A 21799-nucleotide genomic window follows, 5' to 3' on the forward strand; every position below is an offset into this window, starting at 1 on the left:
CTAAACATTGCAGGACCCAAGGCTCATTCCTGAGACTTCTTTTTTTCTATTTACTCTCACTCACTAACTGATGTCTTCAGTTCCAGATTTTCAATTCCTCTATACACGACACCAAATCTATATCTCCAGCCTATACCTCTCCTCCAAACTCCACACTCCTCTGCCAGATCAACACTCCATTTAGATGTCTGATGAGCATCACAAACCCAACATGTCCCACCTTTCCTGATCAAAACTTGCTCCACGGGGCTTCGCTGGTGGCGCAGTGGTTGAGAATCTGCCTGCCAATGCAGGGGACACGGGTTCGAGCCCTGGTCTGGGAAGATCCCACATGCCGCGGAGCAACTGGGCCCGTGAGCCACAACTGCTGAGCCTGAGCGTCTGGAGCCTCTGCTCCGCAGCAAGAGAGGCTGCGATAGTGAGAGGCCTGCGCGCCGCGATGAAGAGTGGCCCCCACTTGCCGCAACTGGAGAAGGCCCTCGCACAGAAACGAAGACCCAACACAGCCAAAAATAAAAATAATAAATAAATAATAAATTAAAAAAAAAACAAAAACTTGCTCCACTCATTGACTTCCCCCATGTCAATAAACAGCAACTTTTTTCCTCTTGCTCAAGCCAAAACCTTGGCTTTATCCTTGATTCTCTCCCTCTCTCTCTCTCTTTTATTCTCTTACACCCTGTCCAAAAACCCTGTCAGCTCTACCTTCAAAATATATCGAGAATATGACCATTTCTCCCCACCTCAACTGCTGCCACCTGGTCCAAGTCCCCATCATCTCTTGCCTGGATGTCTGAAGTAGCTCCCTCAATGGTCTCCCTACTTCCACCCTAGCCCCTTATAGGCCATTCTCAACACAGCATCCAGGGTGATCCTTTTAAAATATACCTCAGATTTCATCAGTCCTTTGCTCAAGGCCCTCCAATGCTTGCATCTTACTCTGATGAACGCCAACATCTTTGCAGTGGCCTACAGGGCTTTATATAGTCTAAGTGCCATTAGCCTTCTAACCTCATCTCCTGCTTCCCTCATGCCAGGACAGGCGCACTGGCCTGCTTGCTGTTCCTAAATCATCATCCCAGGCACCTGCCCATCTCAAACCCTTTGCACTTGCTGTTCCCTCTGGAAACTCTTTATTTAAACAACAACCATGGGACTGTTTGCCTCACCTTCAATTTTTTTTTCTCAAATGTCACCTTCTCGCCTATTTAAAAATCACAAATCCCAACACCCTAACCCTTATTTTTCTCCTTAGCCTTTATCATCAATTGACATATTCTAGTTTCACTTACTATCATCTGTTCTCCTTCCGCTGGCATGAAAGCCCCATGAGGGCAGGAGCCATTTGCTTTCTACCATATCCCCACTGTCTGGTAAGTAACAAATAAATGCCCAATAACTATTTCTTGAGAGAACAAATGAATGGGCAGTGAGAATGCAAGCCACAAGAGGAAAAGGGCGAGTTGTAGGTGACTGGGGTCTTGGTGTGAGAATCTTCCTATACGCTGGGTGGAGAGAAGAGGTGCTGGAGGATTCCAGAGGCAAGAGGTGAGCAGCATTGAGGACAATTTGCCTATTCCCTTAGGAGATGGGAAGTCACTGATTATCTTAAGCCCGTTACTTCAGGACGAGAAAACAGTCACCGAAAGACGTTCCTGAGGCAAGCAGGTCAGTAGGGTTCGCAGGGAGGACCTGCGGCTTGGCGTTTCTTCAGGTTCAATAACAGGTACGGGCTCTGGCTGCAGCGCGCTGCAGGCCAGAAACTCCAGCTCCCGCAGTGGCCCCTACGGGGGCGCTCGGGGCTCTGTTCGGGCGCCGGCAGAGGGGCTCCAACGGACCTCGTGCGGGGATTGGTGCCGCGGCCGCCCTGCCCCCCTCCCGCGTCGGGGGCCGGCTCACCCACCGGGCCTGCAGACTCTTGATCCGGCCCAGCATGTCCAGGTGCCCTGCTGAGTACTGCTCGATGACGTCCTTCACGTCGTATGGTCGTAGCGTCTCCTTGAATTTCCTTTTGGCTACCAGGAACTTCAGGATCCTGTTGGGGGAGGGGGTCTCAGAGGACAGGGATTCTTTTCCAGCCCCCTCTCCGTCCTTTGCTACCTTGTCCAGCACGAGGGCAGCTCCTGCTTGGGCCACCGCAAACAGCCACTGTTGGGTGTCCAGCCTGCCTACCTACCCACCGCGCTTCTGCCCCGGCCCCCTAAGTTTGTTTGGTATTCTTTAATGTGCCTGTATCTGCAGTCACCTGGGAGGGCAGGGACTGGGCCTGGTTTCTCTCTGCTGGGTGGGACACAAGGTAGGCATCTGTGAACATTGCTGCTGATGACAGCTTAGGGGAAGACATTTTTGCATATGCCTGTTAGCACTGCTGTGCTGGACCCTGGGCACCCAAAAGGGCATCAGATCCAATCCCTGGCCTCAGGAACACTGGTCTGGGGTGGGAGACGGAGAGGACACAGACAATTATGGGGTGACAAGGGTCATGTCAAGGAATGGAGAAAGAGGACTGGGGACCATGAGAAGGGAGAGCTTGGGTGGGGAGGTCAGGGGACAAGTCTTAAGAGTGATACTTTGCAGGCCCAGGGCAAGAGGAGGGGAATGAAGGGAGGCTTTCTGGACACAGACAGGCTAGGAGATGTGTGAGTGAGAGTCAGTTCAGAGTAGCTGGAACAGGATGTGAAGGAAAAGGGTTAATCCATGGGAGGCAGGGGAGGTGTGTGTATGTGTGGCGGGGCTGGGGTGGGGGGTTACTCTGAAGAGCTCTGAATCCCTGGCAGTGACTGGGCACTGGGAGGTCGGGGCAGTGGGGACGGCCGTGTGGCTTCCTCTGCTTCAGCATAACCATCCTCTGCACGCCTGTGTGGAGGATGCCCCGGATGGGCAGAGTCCCGGGTGGGAAGACCCACTGCAGGGGAAGAGCTGGGAGAGGGCAGTGGGGTGGAGACACAGGACAGCTCTGAGCTGTGCAGGAGAGAGGACTGAAAGGCTTCTGAGTCTGAGTCCAGCACGACTCCCATGGCTTGGGCACAGGGTGGATGGCGGTGCCACTGCCTGACATGGGGACATGGGAGGAGGAACAGGATTGGGGCATGCTGGGTGTGAGGCGCCAAGGAGAGCTGACCTGAGCCAGGGGGCAGCTCAGGCGTTGTGTTTCAGAAGCTGGGCACTTGGAGGGGAGAGACAGGATGTGTAAAAAGTGGGTGGGGAGAGGCCTCAGACTCTCTGGGAGGAGGGTGTCCAGGCAGGTGCATGAGGCAGGGAGGAGAGGGCGTGAGTCTAGAAGGCCTAGGGGTGAAGCTGGAGCGGCAGGGTGGAGACAGAGACTAGGCCAGAACTCCATTCCAAGGAGCTTGGGGCCAGATCCTTGGCTATACGGCTAAAGGGCTCAGGAGACTCTGGCCCCCCCCTGAATTGTTGAGGGAGACAGCCAGTAAAGCCAGTAGGGCAGGGGCCTTCAAACTTTTTGACCAAGACCCATCATAAGAAATACAGTTTACAGAAGCTAGTATATACACACACACACACGCACACACACAACTGAAATAGAAGTTTCATAAACATTTTTATTCTTACTATGAGGGATGCACTCTGATACTTTCTATTCTTTTTTTTTAATGTTGACCATGGCCCACTAAATTGATTTCACTAAGTTGATTTCAAACTGTTGTGACCTGTGGTTTGAAAAACACTGCTCTGGAGGAAGTCCTGGGGGAAACAGACAGGCAGAGGTCAAGACACCCAAGGAGAGACAGTAAGTCTGAGTCACAGAGGCAAGAGGAGGATGAGACTGAGACACAGAGATGGAGCAAAACTGCATGTAAGACGGAGACCCAGGGAGAAACAGGCAGATGCCGATACCAGCTAGGGAGAGAGAAATAAAGAGAAGAGAGCCTGACATAAAGTAAGAGAGAGGAAGGGGAGAGAAGCAGAGAGGACACCGCAGGTGTGAGCAGGGGGACCACGACGGGCAGCGGTGCCCACCGCCCCACCCGGCCAGCCGTCCAGACACGATGTGTCTGCACAAAGCCTGCGGGAAGCCATATGCCACCTCTCCACCCCGCCCGCCTTCCACTGAGGGTACCAGGCAGGCAGCAGCTGGCGTGCTGGGAGCTAGGCCAGGCCTGGCCATGAGGGCAGGCCCCAGATGGGGAGCAGCAGTGGGCGGCCCGCCTCCAGCCTCAGCCTCACCTGACAGAGCGGATGACCGTCTTCACAGCGGGCATGACGTCGTCCACTGTGAGTTCACACTGGTAGGTCTTCTCCTCTGCCACTTCCTCCGAGGGGCCCTCTGAAAAGTCGGGGGCAGGGGGACAGGTGGTGGCAGCAGAAGGGGCCATGCCCAACCCCTACTACCACCCTTAGAGGTACGGAGAGGGAGACAGAGCCTCAGGAAGGGCCCAGAACCTTCCTGGGGGCACAAAGCAGACCAGGTTCCTGCCCCCCTGGCTGTCCTACCCAGAGTGAAAACCTCAGTTTGCTGCATGCCCATCTGCCCCGTGTAAACATCTGCCTGGTGGCTGGTGAGCAGGAGCTGCTTTAGGGCACATGTGGTCTGGCCCGGGGTAAAGTGCATACAGCCCTAGAGGAAGTCCCACCTGTCCCACCACGCAGGCCAGTGAGCCCCAAAGACAAGGGGCTCGAGGCCTCTGCACACAATTGCGCACACAGCCTCATCCTTCAGGCAGGAGCCAGTCAGGGGGCTGGCTCCCACCCCCAGCTCTGCTACTGACGAAGCCCCTAAACCAAGTCATTCTCCCTCCCGCCCCCATGAGAGAAACAGCTTCTCCGAGGCTGGTGCCCTGCACTGCACAGACAGGTAATGCTATCCTGGCCTCACAGGGGCAGGAGGGGCAGGAGGCCAGGCAGCTTCTTGGCAGGGAAGAAGAGGCCCCGGGGCACCAGCCATGCCCAGACTTCCAGCACCTCCCAAAGACTGGTTTGTGGGGTTCTGTAACTTTCCAGGAAAGGGCTGTCCAAGTGGTCAGCCAGCAGCATGTTGGGGGCTGATACAGCGCAGACAGAGGCAGCATGGCTGGGTCCCCTCCCTCCGAGGTTCCCGTCCCCAACCTCCATCCTTGTCTACCCCCCCCCAACTCTTTTTCCCACCCAGGGCCCTGAAGCAGGTCAAAGCTGGGAGAAGTCTTCCAGGGGACTTGGTCCAACCCTCTTGTTTTCCAGAAGAAGACACCGAGGCACAGAAAGGGGCAGTATCCTACCTAGGTCACGGTGCAAGTCAGGAGCAGAGCTCAAACTCAAAAAAGTGACCTCTCTAACCAGTTAAAAGCAACCCCACCAGGTTCACAGCCTCATATCCCCAGGCTGGGCTGGCGAAGAGGGCCAGGGTGGGGAGTGTGGGCCATGGAGCTGGACAGACGTGGTTGAGGATACCAGCTCTACCAATCACTAGCTGAGAGAGCTCAGTCTCCACATCCATAAAATGGGGATAGAGACAGACCCTACTTCCCAGGGTTGTTGAGAGAAGTAAACGAGATAATCCAGCATGGGGCCGTACACAGTCAGGGCTCAGTTCAGCAAGGATGGCTTCCTGCTCCTTCCAGAGCATGTTTATAATACCTCTACCTTTGTTGAGCACTTACTATATTCCAGAACTCTTCTGTTCACCTACTGTGGATAATCTCATTTAATCCTCACAACAATCCTATGAAGTAGATATGCTTCTTGTCCCCATTTTATAGATGTGGAAAATGAGGCCCAGGGAGATTAGGTTACCTGCCCAAGATAAGTGACAAAACCAGGATTCAAACCCAGGCAGCCTGGCTCCAAAGCCTGTGCTCCTAACCACTACCAAATGCCACCTCTACATTCTCCTCTGATTCTCAAACTGTCTGGAGCATCAGCAAAGCAGGTATTATGATGCCCATTTTACAGACCAGAAGACTGATGCCCAAAGATAGTCAATCTGCTGCAAAGCTGGGGCTAGAACCAAGTATTTCCACCCCCAGCCCAGACTCTGTGTCCGCCCTGCCACCCTCAGCAGGTCCTGGCCCCAGACCCGCAAGGGCTCACCCTCAGTGGAGGCGCGGGGTTTGAGTCTCAGGGAGGCCCGGAAGCGGGTGCGGTCGTTGAAGCTCCAGCTCTTCTGCACCTTGGTGGGGCTGCTGGCCTCCCCCACCTGCTCGCTGCTCGGGGAAGTGGGCATCGGTGGAGATGCTAGGTGCTGCTTGGAGGGGCCTGTCCGCCGCTGGGAGCTGCCCATGCGGATGCGGTCTTTGATACCTATACGGCTGCTGGCACAGCAGGTCGGGTGGGGGAGAGAGCCGAGTTAGCAGGAGCTGGGGGCCGGTGAGAGTGGGGACACTGCTGACTTAGGGCTTGGGGGCAGCTACTGGGGCTGATTCTCCACCAAGGGGAGACTTCCTGGGATGGGACAAGGGTGTGGTGAGGGGGGCCCTGACTCCTATGAGAAGCTGATCCAGGGTCAGTCTGAACAACTCCCCTCCCCACTCCCACCCCCCACCCCTTGTTGCCCAGACAGATAAGGGGTGCACAGGAGACAGATGTCAGAGTGGAAAGAGTGACAGAAATCCAAGAACGGAGTCAGAGACAGACAGGGAGACGGGGGAGCTGGGCCTGGCCCAGGCAGGTGGGTGGGTGGAGGTGGTGACCCCTTTGGGGACAGACAGGCTGCTGAGGGATGGAGAAGCTCACCTGGCCATGCACACTGAGTTAGGCCCCCAGCTCCTCCCTGTACACAGGGGTGGGCTGTGTGGAGTTGAGGGCATGTGCATGTGTAGGGTGTGTGCTTGCATGCACACAGGTGCCAGTGTGTGTACCTACGTCAGCATGTGTATACACGTGTCAATTTATATTTTCCTCCTTTGTCCACCGCTGGAGCTATCTGACCCCACACTGGTCAGGTCAGGGCTTTAGGACCTGGTACAGTTGTACAGGCAGTGCACTGCAAAATTCCAAAGTCTCCATCACTCAGACTTCAGTGAGAATGGTGCCCCTGGAGGTGTGCAGTGCACTGGCCTGCTGGGGTTCTTGGCCCAGCATGGGCCCACAAGTATGCCCAGGCCATGCCTGGTGCCCCTCCTCCCAGTGAAGGTCTATAACCTGTTCTGTGGTCTCCCCTGCCTGAGCTCTGCCCACCCAGACGGACGTCCTGCTCATGTGACCCCCCCCCCACAGCCTCCTGAGTCTGCAGTTCAACAGCATCTACATGTCTGTGTATGTGTGAACACACGTGTGCGTATCTGTGTGTGTACTCAGACTTCCCTTCCCGCACCCAAACTCCTCACCCATTCCCCAAATCTTGGAGGAAGACAGGTGAGGGGAGGCCTCAGATTCCCCGCGACAGGCCCTGCTTAACCAATACCTGGTAGAGTAACTCTGTGTCCAAGAGGTTCAAGGACCACGTTGTCGCTGTCTGAATAGGACCTATGCAAACATCCCCACCCCGTGGCCTGTGGTGTCACCACTGCCTCCCTGCTGTGGCTTGCCACTTGAAGGGCCCCCTTCAGACACGTTTGGGGCCCTTCCACCCCAAATGTCCAGGGCCCTGGCTCAGGAGAGCACCAGACAGTCTGGGAGGAATTCTGAGATGGGGCCGGGGCTGGGGGAGGACACTGTGTCACCTAGTCTCCGGGACTTTCAGATCCAGGGTTGAGGAGAGGACAGATTCTGGTTTCAGGGCAGAGTGGGAGCCATGGTCCTCCATGCCCAGGGCATGGGGCACAGGGTATAGAGCCGAGGTGCTGAGGCGAGGGAGACCTTGAAACCAGGGGCACCTTCAGCAGGTGCCTTCAGGAAGGCAACTGGGATGTAGGGCCATCCTTAGGGGTAGGAACCTCTGCCCAGAGGGGAGAGGTTACAGGTCAAGGATGGGGGCCCTGAAGATATCAGAAGAGAAGGACAGGGCGGCCCCTGCAATCCAGCATGCTGTTTGCTGGCCCAGGATCCCCTCAGCACATCCCAAAGATTCCAACCAAAGTTTGAGGTTGGCTCTCCCAAACTTTCCTCCGCAGAGCTGTTCCTTCAGGCTCTCCTCATGCTGGCAAGCACCCCCAACCCCATCCGTGCAGCCCCTCCTTCTGTCCTCCACTCTTCCAAGGGGCAGAGGAAGAGAGGGGGGTGGAGAAGGCCCTGACACTCAGCCAAGTGTCAGAACACTCCAGTGGTGTTCTGGGGGAAGGGGGTGACCTCCCTGTCACGAGAAGTGTGCGAGCAAGACTGAGTTTGCACTCAGCAGGACTGATAAAGGAAGGGGATGGGGGCTTGCCCTAGAGGTCTTGAAAGGTCCCTCTCCAGCTCTGATTCTGTGATGGTTGAAGGAGCTTCCAGCGTGGTTTGTGGGGTTCTGTAACTTTCCAGCCAGCCAGAGACCCTGGGCTCCTCTTCAAGGTAAGAAGGCACTGTTTTCCCAGGGGCGGCCCTGGATTCCAGCTCCTTGGGCAGCGCCCAGAAAATGGCTCATGTCAGCCTCTTTGGAGCCTAAAAGCTCAAAGAAAATGGAAAGAAACCTGGCACATAGTGGACATCGAAAGAGCTCCTTCCCTCCCCGGCTCCTCAGAACACACAAGGTCCAGTCTGACTGCCTGAGCCTTTTCAGCTCTCAGCCACTTCAGGTGGCAGGCTCCAGAGTTACCACCCCTATTTTACAGATATGGAAGGGGGTGACTCGGCTTCCAGGTCGTAGAGCTCCTCTGGATGGAACGAGGCCTGGAACCCAGTTTTCTGTGACTGCAGAGACTATGTTCTTTCTCTGGGACAAGCCGCCAGGATAGGGTCTCGGGCAGTGATACTCAGGTGGGGGCTGTTTTGCTCACCAGGGGACATTTGGCTGGAGACATTTTTGGTTGTCACTCTGGGGGTTGCTCCTAGCATCTAGGTAGAGGCCAGGAACGCAGCTAAACATGCCGAACAATGCATGTGACAGCCCCCAACAATAAAGAATTTTCTGACCCAAAACATCAATGGTGCCAGTGAGAAACTGATTGCAGCGTCTGTTGGTGTCTGGGGCACAGATGTGTGGGCTTGACTGGGGCTTCCCTGTGCGAGAGGGTAAGCTCGGGGCACTGGCTGCCCTCTGACTGCTCTGCTGGACCCAACCCTTGTGCTCACTCCCACAGGGATTTCTTTAAGGACTCCATCTGCCTGCCGAAGGCCAAGCTCGGCGGTAGAGGCGTGGGGGGAGGCAGCCTACCCCTTCTGGTGCTGCATACAGCCCCTCTCTTCAGGACTGGGAAACAGCGCGTGGCTGGCCTCTCCACCCTGGCCTCGCCCTTCCTGCCCACCACACCCACACAGCCCAAGGAATCTTGCAAAGGGGCAGATCTGGCCCAGAGACTCCTCGGCTTTATCCTCCAGCATGTGCCCGTGTCCTACAGCCATGGTTTCCAAGCTCATATCATAACATACCAAACTGCATGAGGCCGACATTTATATAGCACTTCCTCTGAGCCAGGCACAGTTTGAACGGAAGCAGACCCTACGATCGTCCGCATTTTACATGGGAGGAAACGGAGGCACAGAGGGCTTATGCCCGAGGTCCCCTAGCCAGGCTCAGATCCAGAACCCGTGTTTCTAAGAAACACTGCTTCTTGATAGAGCAGCCAGGAGCTCCGTCACCCATCTCCTCCTCATGGGCCCCCTGATCCTCAAGGATCCTGAGGCACTTTGGGAAACCCAGGACTCTGTAAGCCCAAGCTGCCAGGCAGTGCCAACAGGATAAAGCTCACACGGGGCCCTTGGGTTCTTCGTGACCCAGCCTCAGCTCCCGACCTCCACGCTGGGCTGCCTGTTCTTTGCCAAAGCCGCGCTCTCTCTCACCCTCTCCCCTTGGTGCACACCGCTTCCTTGGCCTGGAAGGCCCTCCCTCACAGCCACTCCTTTGGGGGCCTTCTCCGGGTGAAATGCCTGACGCAAGCTCCACAGGCCCTCTGCTTCTGCCTTTAGCTGTGCTCATCACGCCGAATAGCAGTTACTCGTTGCAACTCTCTAGGCACAATGTTTTATTCATCATTGTGTTCCTAGTGCAGGGCCTGGCACAGGGCAGGTACCAAGGGATGTAGTGGCTAAATGAGGCAGCTAAAGAACTGGGCTCTGGAGTTAGCAAAGGAGGTGCCAGTCCCAGCTCCTTCAGGCATCTGCTGGGATCTAGGTGGGCAGCGGGGAGCCAGGAAGCTAAAGGCCTGGCAAAAGTCAGAGTGGGAAGGACCCTCAGAGAGCCTCTAGTTCAATCTGCCCATTCCATAGATGGGAAACTGAGGTCCAGAGAAGGGAAGCAATTTGGCCAAGATCACGCAGGGGGGTCAGCGGCAGAGCCAGAACTCATCCCAAGGCTCCTGTAGGTGTCCCTCCTGGCAGACTGGGCACCAGACCTGGCAGACTGGGCACCAGACCTGGCAGAGGCATCCCCAGGAAGGCGAGGGGCTCGTCAGGGCCCCAAGGCAGATGGCAGGCGGCAGGCACATGCACCTTGTCTTTGGCCCATCCTGTCCCCGTCTCCAGCCCCAGAACTGGGTGGGGCAAGGAGGAGCGGGAACTGGAGGAGCAGGCGAGGGGGTACCTCGGTCTCCAGCTGGTGTGGATCCGAAAGAAACTCCGTTTATTACTAAACATCTGGCTGGAAAGTTGAGAACAAGACACAAACAGAGGTTAGTGGGAAGGAGGCAGGTGGGCAGAGCATGGGGAGCTGCCAGGATGGGGCTGGCCTCCTGTGGCTGGTGGGAGAGAAGGACCCCCCCCAGCTCAAATCATCCTCCAGCCCACATGCCCAGAATGCAGAGGTTCTCCAGCTTTGCATAAGGATCTCATGGGGAGCACGTTAAATATGCAGAATTCTGTGCCTCTTCTCCAGAGATGCTCATTCCGTGGGCGTGGGGAGAGGTCCAGTATCCCTGCATTTTGAACAAATGTCCCATGGGATGCCGATGCAGGGAGTCAGTGGGCCATGCTCTGAGAACCACTGTCTTAGCACCTCAGCACAAAACCCACAGAGAGAGGTGCTGGCCCTGGCAATGCCACCCTCAGGAAGTCCTGCTCCTTGTGCCCCTGGGAACGGCTCAGCCTGGATCCACCCACAAGCACCACTGAAGGTGTGGCCAACCAGGGGTGTGTGTGTGTGTGTGTGTGTTTGGGGGGGTGGTCCTGTCTTGGGCACCCACCCCACAGGGCCCAGAGAGCCAAGATTAAGGATATGGCCATTTGGCCTGAGGCTGGTGCCTGATCTCCTAGAAGTCCCAGCTCAGCCCCCTGGCGTCCCTGGGAAGAAGGGACACTCCACCACCAGCACCATAAGCCCCAGCCACACAGACACTGCAGGGCAGACAGACACAGGCTGGGAGTTAGCGATGGCCGAGCTCTCGGCAGTCATCTGTTCCTAGGCCTTGGGGGGCCAGAGACCCAGAGCAGCTGCAGGGGGTGGTAGCGGTGCTGGAGTCCAGGATAATCTCCATTTTCAGTGTCTTCCTACTCAGGCAGAGTGAGACCAGAGCGAACTGAAGCTACAGAGAGCCCTGGCTCAGGCTGTGGGCCGTGGTGCTCAAATGCCAAAACTTCTGAGTTTCTACCTGTCAGCTGTGGTTGGGTGGGTGTGGGGATAACACTGTAGGACATTCAGTTAGTGACAAAGAATACAAGTGGGGTTGCACCGTGGACCCTCTTCCAGTGAACTCCCAGCCTACCCTGGCCAATCATGCTTCCCCTCCCCACAGAGACCTGGAGGGGCTCTCCCTCTCTACCCACTTCCTGTTCAGCCCCTGGCCAGAAGTGCCCTCACTGAGACCGGAAAAGGAATTCTGCTCCCAGCATCCTCTGCACCAGAACCCCCTCCTCCCTGTTCCCCAGGCCCTTTTAGCCCAGAAACCCAGAGGCTCAGAGTGGCCTGATGACTTTCTCAAGGACACACAGCACCAGGCAGCAGAGGCTTTCACTGCACCTCCTCCTTCTGATCCCCGAGTGGCTCACCTCTTCTCCCCTCCCTTGTTCTGGGCCTGGGACTCAGAATCACACCTGAGGCTCAAGGCCCAGATGTCCACCTGGCTGATTCGGAGATGATATGTAAAGATGAGACAAAACAAAGAGATGGGTAGGCAACAGGGGGTGATTGTGGCGGTGGGGGGATTGAATCCTTGACCTCAAAGCTACACCTCTACAGGAGAAGCCGCTTTCCCATATTGTGAGTTAGTGGGCCTCCCTTAACAAAATATGCCTGAAATTTCACTATTTATGAACATTTACGTGAGGGTAAGCATTGTTCTTTCTTTGTTCTTCTTTCAAGATGCAAAAGCTCCAGGAGAGGCAGGTCAAGGGGAAAGAGACTGTTGGGACGGCAAAATGTCCCTCTGTAAGGAAGAAAGGCATTGTGGGAGAATCCCAGGAGGACCCTCTGGGATTAGCAAAGCTGTGGACAAGGCTTGCACAAGACAAGAGCATTAGTCATTGGTTGAGTTTACATAGGCCCTACAGCAGTTCTTAGTCACAGAGCTCTCTTTCCAGGTGGCATCTAGTTCCCGAGAGGCGAGTTCAGCGTCAAGCCCCTTCTAGAGGAACATGCTGGGGGAGGGGGGGTCCCTGCCCTCACATCCCAGTATGGTGTCCACGATTACCTGAGCCGTAAGCACCTGTGGCCAGCGGCCTCCTCCTCTCTCCAGCTTCCCGGGAGGGGTGGGGGTGCAGGGATGGAAGAGTGAGGGGGACGTGGAAACAGAGAAAGAAAGAGGACAATGGAATGAATGGAGGAGGTGATGGGAAAGGATGGTGTGGACATCTCCCCCACTCAGACCCTTGGAACCCAAGGTGACAAAACGATGAGTCCACTCTGGCCTCTCCAGAGAGACCCTCATTTTATACCTGTCAGACCCTCTGATGACAACTGGCCCAGGCCTCATGACAAGGTCTGGGAGTCCCCAGCACAGGCCCACATAGTGGCTGGAGGCAGGTCTGAGAGAGGATGAGACAGAGAATGGAAGAGGAGGAGGAGAAGCAAGAGGAGGTGGCAGCCCCAGGGGGCCCCTACCTTTCCCCAGGGCAGAAGGAGGTGCTGCCCGGCCGGTGGCAGGTGGCAACGGGCGGGTAACGGGAGGGCGCTCCGTCGGGTACTGGCGCCCGCCGCACCTCCAGGGGCCGTAGGCCCCCATTGCGGGCCCGTTGCACGTGCTCAAACAAGAGGGCCAGCTCTCTGCAGGATAGGGCACCGTCAGCAGCAGGCAGGGCCCTGGCACCGCCCCCTCACCTGAGGGCGCTGAGCTCCTGACCGATCTTGCCAGGCCCTGCCTCTCTGGAGGTGCTCGGCAAACACCCCAGGCCCGCATGGGCAGGGGTGGGGGTGGGAGACTAGCCTTCCTCCCTCTCTCTCTATACTCAGCTCCTGGGAAACCCTCAAGGGTGCCAAGTATGACTGTGCAGGATGGGCGCCACTCGAGGGCACCCTCCCAAGGGGGCAGGTGGGAGCTCAAATCCACCTCACTCTCTGCTCAGCAAGCCGAGCACCTGGACGTGGAGCTGTGCCCACCCGGAGGCCAGCGGCAGCCCTGAAATCCTCGCCCTCCAGATCCGACTGGATTTTAGGGGGAAACTGAGGCTGAGGAGGGAGACTTGATAGGGCAGCCCAGCTTCCTTCTCCTGCAGCATTCACTCTTGCCACTGGGCTCTTGGAGACTAGATTGAGGGCTCAGCTTCTTCCTAACTCTCAGGCCATTTCTTGTTTCTATAACCCAAGAAGGATATCTCCCCTCTTTGTCCTCTTTGTCTATTGTATGGATGAGGAAACTGAGGTCCAGGGAAAAGGAGGATCAGTGGACCCAGAATTTCCAAACCAAGCTCTGTTCCTCTTTCCAGAGGACCCAAGACCACCTCCCCAAATCTTCCCTCCCCATCACACACATCATATTTCTAACAAACCAGCCCCTGCCCCACTCCCCAAGGCCTGGCCTTGAGTCCTTAGGACTACTTCTAGAAAGGACGGCTCCTTCTAATCTAACCACCATCCCTGTCTCTAAGGTGGGAGCTTGCCTCTGCCAGGTGGAGAGATGGGGGGAACCAGTGTGATTCTGGGAGCCCCTCCTTCCCAGCCCCTTCTCTCCTGCTCCTCCCCTGGAAAGCCCCTGGGGCTGAGAGGGAGCGGGGATGGGGGCAGCCAGGTGCAGGGGTGAGTGGGATCACGCAACAGCTGCTCTTGGAGAACTAATGAGGCAAAAAAGGCGCCAGCAGAAACGCTGAGCGCAGCAGCCTGGCCCTGCCTTGCTCACTGCCCGCCTGCCCACGGGACTGAGCCGCTCTCCAAGGTCTTCATTCCTGCCTCAGGGCCTGGCCAGGCACCTGGCCACACGAACCTTGGTGATGCTATTAATGATTCCCTGTGTGGAGCCACCCCCGTGTAGTCTTACCCCAGCCTGGGCCAGTGAGGCGAACCTGCTTCTGGGCCCTAAGGCTGCTGCCTGGGACAGTAAAATCAGTTACGCATGGGGGTGCTGGGGTGGGTGCTTGTACCCAACATGGCACACACGTTCTTGCCCACACCACGCTGTCTCTACCCAGCTGCAATACGCCAGGCTGGCAAGCGCTAACATTGCCCCCAACTCAGACTGTGGGGAGTGAGCTGCCTGGGCCACTGCCCTAAGTGGCAACAACTCTGGGTGAGCATGTGGCCTGCCAACACCCCAGGACCCAGGGCTCAGCCAGCAGGGCAGGGTTCCACCCCGTGCCCTGTGTCCAGTGTCACCGCATTCCCTGGCATAGCAGAGTGGGAGAGAGGACGTTCCAGGCTCTGGGTGACACAGGATCTACAGAGCCAGCCCCAGATGCTCCCCTGGGAGCTGTCACCCCTTTGCCCCCCTCCAGGGTTGAGTCCCAGCCATTTGTTCCCAAGGGGCATTACTACCAGCCACCCACCTCCCCTTCCCCCTGCAGTAGGACCTACCTGAAGGACGGGAGGATGCTGTCATAGTAGTACCAAGTGGCTGTCAGGTAGGCCCGGCTTGTGTCGGTGGAGTACAGGCGCCATGCAGCCTGGTGGTGTGGAAGAAAGGGGAAGGATGTGGTGGGGGACAAGGCATCAGAGAGGCCTCTCAGCCCCCCACCAGCCCTCTGCCCCCAAAAGAACCCAGTCCTCAGGCCAGGTGAAGGGTACTCAGAGCCAGAGGCCAGTTCCAACTCCATAGCCACCAGCAGGGCTAGAAGGAGGCCTGGAGAGAAAAGACTTCCCCAAGGTGACGCACAGTCAGCATCAGAGCCAGAGGCCTTGGAGCATGGGAGTTAAGGGCTGCGGTTTTGTCATCAGGTAGAAGTGGGTTTCCAATCCCAGCTTTGCCACCTACTCACGTGGGCAAATTAAGTAAATGTGCAGAGCCTCAGGTTCCACGTCTGTGAAATGGACATAATACTACTTACCTAACAGAGTGTTGTGAGGACTAAATGGGCAAATGTATATTAAATGCCAAGCGTAGTGCATGGCACATAGTAGGCACTTAATACCAAGTTCCCCCTTTAAACACTCCTGTTATATCCTGTTACCACAGCTGATAAATATCTATTCATTGTGTATTTGATTAATGTCTTTCTCTCTCCTTAGACTGTAAGCTGTGTCTTGGTCAGCACCGTATCCTCTGGCACCTGATGGGTGCTCTGCAAATGTTTGGGGAATGAACACTGACTGAATAAACCATTGTTACTAATAATAACCCCACCCCCTCCTTCCCAGCTGCCTGTCACTGCCCATGGGATTGACGAGGGGAGGAAAGAGCATCACCTACCAACCCCTCAGCATCCATGAAGTTGCAGGGTTTCCTCTGCAGCAGGAGGGATGACGGTCAGACAAGAGGAAGGACAGTCCCTCTCCCCCCAGGTAAAGAGAAGAGCCAGGTAGGGACTGTGAGTGGGGTGATCAGCGAGGGCAAGAAGGCATGGGAGGTGCTGGGCAGGAGGAAGCAGAACTGGACCCTTCTTCGGGTGCCTCTTGTCCTTAAGGGACAGCCCACTGCGGACCTCACTAGCCAGGCACCCTCCCAAGACAGGAATATTTTTACTTCCTGCTTGCCTAGGCCCCTGGCTTGGGCTGGGGAGCAGCTGCCAGAGCTGTCTCATTAATTATGGGCACCACAATACCAGCTGTCTCTCGGCCCGGCCAGTGCCAGCCACCTGCCCCTACAATGCCCCTCGGAAGGCCAGCTCCCAGGGAACAGCAGCCATTGTGCCCCAAGGGATGCTAAGAAGGAAAGGTTGGGCTGGTGGCTGGAGATAGCAGAGATGGGAGGGGGGTTCCACCCTGGAGAGGAAAGATAAGGGAGCGTTGAGTCAGACCTGGGCTGGGGGGTCAGAGCATGGCCAGCTGGGGAGCAGGCCGAGGCAGGCTGTGCATATGTTCCCTGAACTATTTCTCGCAGAGGTTTCTCTTGCACAAGGCTGAGTCACGGAGTCACAAAAAAATCAGAGTCTTACCTCAGCCCGTGCCCCGTCGGAATGCCTCAGACAGTGGGGGAAACTGAGCCCACACACTCCTGCTTTTTTCCCACCCCTCTGGCTGTTCCTTCTCTGCCTCCTCGGCTGGCTCAACTCTGCCCACCCAGCCACGAAATGCTGAGGTTCCTTAAAGCCCAGCTCTGGACCATCTTCTCTCCTCCTTCTTTCCTCTCCCCACTGGGCAAGCACTTCATTATCATCTGCACACAAGGCCCAGCACATTCCTCACCTCGGCTGCACACCAGTACATCAGTGGCCTCTTCAACATCCCCCCTCAGGGGCTCAGAGGCCCCTCAGACTCTGCATGCTCCAGCCAAACTCACACTCTCCATGCCCCAAGTCTGGTCCCCCTCCAGTGAGGAGGGTCATCGACCATCCAGTCAGGCAAGCCAGTCACCCTGCCATCTCCCTCTCCCTCACTCCTGATGTCACTAATTTCACCTCCTAAATATGCAGAATCTGCCCATTTCTTTCCGTCTCATCTGTTGCTACCCTAGTCCAAGTCACCCGCCACCCCGCCTCACCCAGACTGTTCCCAGAGCCTCTTATCTGCTCCCTCCACACACCCGGGTCACCCTCCAATCCACTCACCACTTTTCAAAACACGTATCTGATCATGTCACCCCTTCCTCCTGCTCCATACCTGTTAATGGATCCTCATTGTTCTTAGGAAAATGTTAAATTCCTCTCTCTGGCCCTCAGGTCTAGACCTCGCCCACTTATCCAAACCCTTCCACTGTACACTCTCCTTGAGCTTTCTGTTCCAGTCTCAACTAGCTTCCTTCCTGGTCATCAAACACACCCTGCTCCCTTTCACCACGGGACCGTTGCACACGCTGTTCCCTTACCTCGAAGGCTTCCCTCTTCACCTCTTCACCTAGTTAACTCCTACCCATCCTCCAGCTCTCTGCTCAAGTGTCAGTTTCCCAGTGTAGTCATCCCTGAGTTCCCCTTTAAGGTCAGATCAGGCCAGGTCCCCTGTAAAATGCTCTTCAGAGAACCATTTCTTTCTTTCAAGGTGTTTCTCTCGGTTTGTAGCTACAACATTCACTTGTGGGAGTGCTTGCGGGGTGAATTAAGGTGTTGGGAGTAGAACAGGCTTACTGATGACTGCACAGCTGATGGGTGGCAGGACTGGGTTTCCACTAGGGACCTAGGGCCTCTTGTCCAGTCTCCACTCCACTTCAGGCCATGTAGAGTTGGGGTTGCAGTGGGTCAATGGGACAGCTCTGGCTAGCCCTGAACTGGGCATGTGGTGCAGGGAGAAATTTCTGACAATCTTAGCCAGCATCCTAGCTCTGTCCCTGACTTGGCATGTGACCCCAGAAAAGTCACATCTCTCTGAGCTTCAAAGTGGAGTCATAGTTGTGAAGCTGGGACACAAGGGTCACCATACAGAGCTGACACACCAATTCAGTTCAGGGGCTTCCTGGGCGTCCTGTACCTGGATGAGGCTGGCTGCTGGCATCCTCCGCTTCTCGAAGTGCTTCTGCCTGTGCTGCTCCTGCACCTTCAGGGCAAAGCCGGAGCCAAGGATGCCCTAGGACGATAGGCATGGTTCGGGGAATATGGTGATGGTGGGGACAACAAAAGGTGCCCCCACCGCTGCCCATCTGAGGTGCCCGCCACCACCCATGCAAATGCTGGACGGGGCTTAAGCAGGATCTGTCCCCAGGACGCCCCCGCCCAGGGCTGGGCCATCCTAAGCGGAGGGGGACTCACGGCAGGCAAGGCAAAGAAGGAGATGCCTAGTAAGGCGAAGCCAGCAGCCAGGACCCTGCCCAGCCACGTGTGTGGTGTCTTGTCACCATAGCCAATGGTCGTCAGTGTAATCTGGGGACACAAACAGGTTACCTGCAGGGCTGGTTACGGGGGCCACCCACAGGAGCTTGTTGGGTCACAGGCGGGTGGGAGCCTGATCACAAGGGAGGAGGCCTCCATGGTTGCCCACAGGGACTGGTCACAAGGACTTGTCACGGGGGGCTGGTTAGAAGCATAAATGGATTCTCCCCCTCCCCCGTGCTGGAGGGGGAGAGGGGTACAGGTCACAAGGGCTTGATGTAGGGAACTAGATGGGGTCACATGCTGGTTCACTGGGGAAGTTGGGGGACTAACACAGAGGCTGGTCACGAAGGTCCCAGCCTTAGTCGAGAGGACAGGGACAGGCCCCTAGGTCGGGGTCACGATGATCAGGCCGGGGAGGGTCCCAGGGAGAAGGGCGGCCCTGCACAGACCCTCACGCACCGTCCCCCACCAGAGCGAGTCGGCGTAGGAGGAGAAGTCGGAGTTGGCGTCCTTCTCAGCCAGATAGACCAGGAAGGAGGCGAAGATGAGCACCAGGAACCCAATATACCAGGCGGTGATCAGCTCCTGTGGGGTCAGCAAGGGATGAGACCACACACCTGGCACAGGTGGGGAGGTGGACGGCTCCCAGAATGGCCTATGGGAGGCGTTCTGAAAGGGGATAGGAGTACCCATCTCTCGGAAGTCCCTGGAGGTGGCTCTGCCTGCCTTTCTTTCTCAGCAACTCCCTTCAAGGAGACCCTGCCCCACCTTCACGGAAGAGCCAGGCCCTCACAAAACCTCAGAGCACGCCCCGGCCGTGCCCTTGACCCTCCAGGTTCCATGCTCAGACCTCCGCCCACAAGCCCATCTTGCACCGCCCCCCAAGCCCCACTTTCAGGCTTCCAGCCCGCCCCACATCCTGTCCCGCCCCAGCCCCACCCTCAGACCCCGCTCCAGCTCCCCACTTCGCTGTAAGCGTAGACCCCCAAACCCGGAAGCTTACAATTGAGACTCTCAAGCCCTGCCCTTCAGGCCCCGCCTCCTGGCCTGGTCCTGACCTCCCCTCCAGACCCCGCCCTTGCCCCGCCCCCCGAGGTAGCCCCTGTGGCCTCGCCCGCGCTGGGTCCCTGGTCTCCCCTACCACGGCCCCGCCTCCGCTCGGCCCCGCCCCTCCAGCTGCTGCACCAGCTCCGCCCCGGACACGCCCCCGGACACGCCCGGCCTCACCTTGCTGTGAGCATAGACCACCGAGCCCAGCAGCTTCCAGGTGCCGCCGCGGCGGTCCATGCGCACCATGCGCAGGATCTGCAGGAAGCGCATGCTGCGTAACGCAGACGTGGCAAAGATGTTGCCCTGCGTGCCGGCGGCGATGACGGCCACCGAGGCCACGAACACGATGAAGTCTGCAGGGGCGGAGAGCGGGCGAGGTCATGGCCAGCGCCGGGGAGCCAACCTACCCCATGCCTGGACCCGACGTTGTGGGTTCCTGGGGCCGAGGGGGCGATTGGGAAGGTCTGTTGAGTCTGTGTCAGCAGCCAGGGTCCTGGGGTCAGGGTGTTAACCCTGGGGCTTGGGGTCAAGAGTCAGGCGGGGCTGGGTAGGCCCATTACCGATGACACAGAAGGGTTTTCTGGCAAAGCGGAAACGGCCCTGCCATCCTCGGTAGCGGCAGCAGCATCCAGCGGACCAGATGCGGATGATGTACTCCAGACCAAACACCACGATCATCACGAATTCCTGTGGGACCAGGGGCCTGAGTTCTGGTCCCCACTCTTCAGGACCGGGGTCTAGGTCACACAGCACCCACCCAGCCCGGAGTCCCTGGGTTAGGGGTACTAGGATTTCCTCAGACCACCTCTCCTGGAGGTTCTTAAGCCTGGATGGACCTGAGGAGGATTCCAGAAGGAAGTGGCTTCTTCCATGTCTTCCAAAGAGACTGAAAGCCCAAATCTGTCCTCCCTTGCTGTCCCCATGAGCTGTCTGGGTTTTTCTTCTCCTCATCCCACCCTCCCCCTCCCAGCCATCCCAGCCTCTGTAACCCTGACCAGGTGACATAAGGGGTGGTTGGTTGTCTGTCACTGTGACCCTCCAAGGTGCTTCCCGTTAGGGGGAAAACCCCCATCACACCAGGGGTGGTGGTAGCAGTTTTGATCCTGAGAAGGAGTGGCTCTCCTCTGGGCCCACCATAAGCCCTGGCATAGAGGCGGGAGCTCTCCCAACACCTGCTATAAAGCAAGGGATGAAGCCCAGAGAGGGGCAGCCACCAGGTCAGAGAACACAGCACAGCAAGCCACTCTCTGAGCCATGGTATGAGAAGCCTCACTCCACCTTCACCCTCAGACCAGAGGTGCTACCCCGACACAGCCTCCCTCAGACCCAGACTCCGGCACTCACCAAGATAAGGAGACACTCGTTGGCAAGTTCCTGGTGCTCCTGGATAGTGGACAGCACGGACAGCACCAGGCAGCTGAAGACCAGCAAAAATCTGCAATAGCAGCATGAAGGAGAGGGTTAGACTGCTGGATGGACAGGGCAGCCAAGGAGCCTCTGGCAGGGGGCTGCAGAGTCAGAGGAGGAGGAGGAGGGAAGCTTCATTTGGGAAGAATAATCTGGAAAGCAGACTAAGAATCAGAGTTCCCTGGAGCTGTGGCTTGGTGCTGGACACCAAAGGGAGAAGCCCCAGAGCTCCAGGAGGCTGCTGAGCTCACAGACACCTTACAGCCCTCTCAATTGCCCTTGAGGCAGCTGCCGCTCACAGAGGTGGTCACTGAGCTGTGGGTGGTAGGTCTGTCTGGGCTGGCCGAGGGAGGGACCCAGGAATCCCCCCTTCCCTATGAACTCCAAGACAGCAGAAGCATGGTTTCACCTGCAGAATGAGGACAATTGCCTCTGCCTTCATGGGTTTTTTGTTTGTTTTTTTTTAACATCTTTATTGGAGTATAATTGCTTTACAATGGTGTGTTAGTTTCTGCTTTATAACAAAGTGAATCAGTTATACATATACATATGTTCCCATATCTCTTCCCTCTTGCATCTCCCTCCCTCCCACCCTCCCTATCCCACCCCTCTAGGTGGTCACAAAGCACCGAGCTGATCTCCCTGTGCTATGCGGTTGCCTCCCACCAGCCATCTATTTTATGTTTGGTAGTGTATATATGTCAGTGCTACTCTCTCACTTTGTCACATCTTACCCTTCCCCCTCCCCATATCCTCAAGTCCATTCTTTAGTAGGTCTGTGTCTTTATTCCCATCTTGCCACTAGGTTCTTCATGACTTTTTTTTCCCTTAGATTCCATATATATGTGTTAGCATACTGTATTTGTTTTTCTCTTTCTGACTTACTTCACTCTGTATGACAGACTCTAACTCCATCCACCTCACTACAAATAACTCAATTTCGTTTCTTTTTATGGCTGAGTAATATTCCATTGTATATATGTGCCACATCTTCTTTATCCATTCATCCGATGATGGACACTTAGGTTGCTTCCATGTCCTGGCTATTGTAAATAGAGCTGCAATGAACATTTTGGTACATGACTCTTTTTGAATTATGGTTTTCTCAGGGTATATGCCCAGTAGTGGGATTGCT

The 21799-nt window shown here is 56.4% G+C and overlaps 1 protein-coding gene across 1 annotated transcript in view; it reads right to left on the reverse strand.

Annotated features, from left to right (window-relative positions):
* KCNQ4 (potassium voltage-gated channel subfamily Q member 4) overlaps positions 1-21799 on the reverse strand; it is a 54914-nt gene that overhangs the window by 1850 nt on the left and 31265 nt on the right. Inside the window, exons 7-17 of the mRNA XM_061184016.1 lie at positions 20602-20692; positions 19818-19944; positions 19435-19610; positions 18667-18792; positions 18145-18255; positions 17867-17962; positions 14885-14973; positions 12983-13144; positions 6028-6248; positions 4189-4288; positions 1904-2035 (exon numbers count right to left, since the gene is read on the reverse strand). Coding sequence (XP_061039999.1) covers positions 1904-2035; positions 4189-4288; positions 6028-6248; positions 12983-13144; positions 14885-14973; positions 17867-17962; positions 18145-18255; positions 18667-18792; positions 19435-19610; positions 19818-19944; positions 20602-20692 — 1431 coding nt within the window. The remainder of the gene's footprint in view (positions 1-1903; positions 2036-4188; positions 4289-6027; positions 6249-12982; positions 13145-14884; positions 14974-17866; positions 17963-18144; positions 18256-18666; positions 18793-19434; positions 19611-19817; positions 19945-20601; positions 20693-21799) is intronic.

The sequence above is a fragment of the Eubalaena glacialis genome, chromosome 3 (genome assembly GCF_028564815.1).
Source record: "Eubalaena glacialis isolate mEubGla1 chromosome 3, mEubGla1.1.hap2.+ XY, whole genome shotgun sequence".
Taxonomy (NCBI): domain Eukaryota; kingdom Metazoa; phylum Chordata; class Mammalia; order Artiodactyla; family Balaenidae; genus Eubalaena; species Eubalaena glacialis.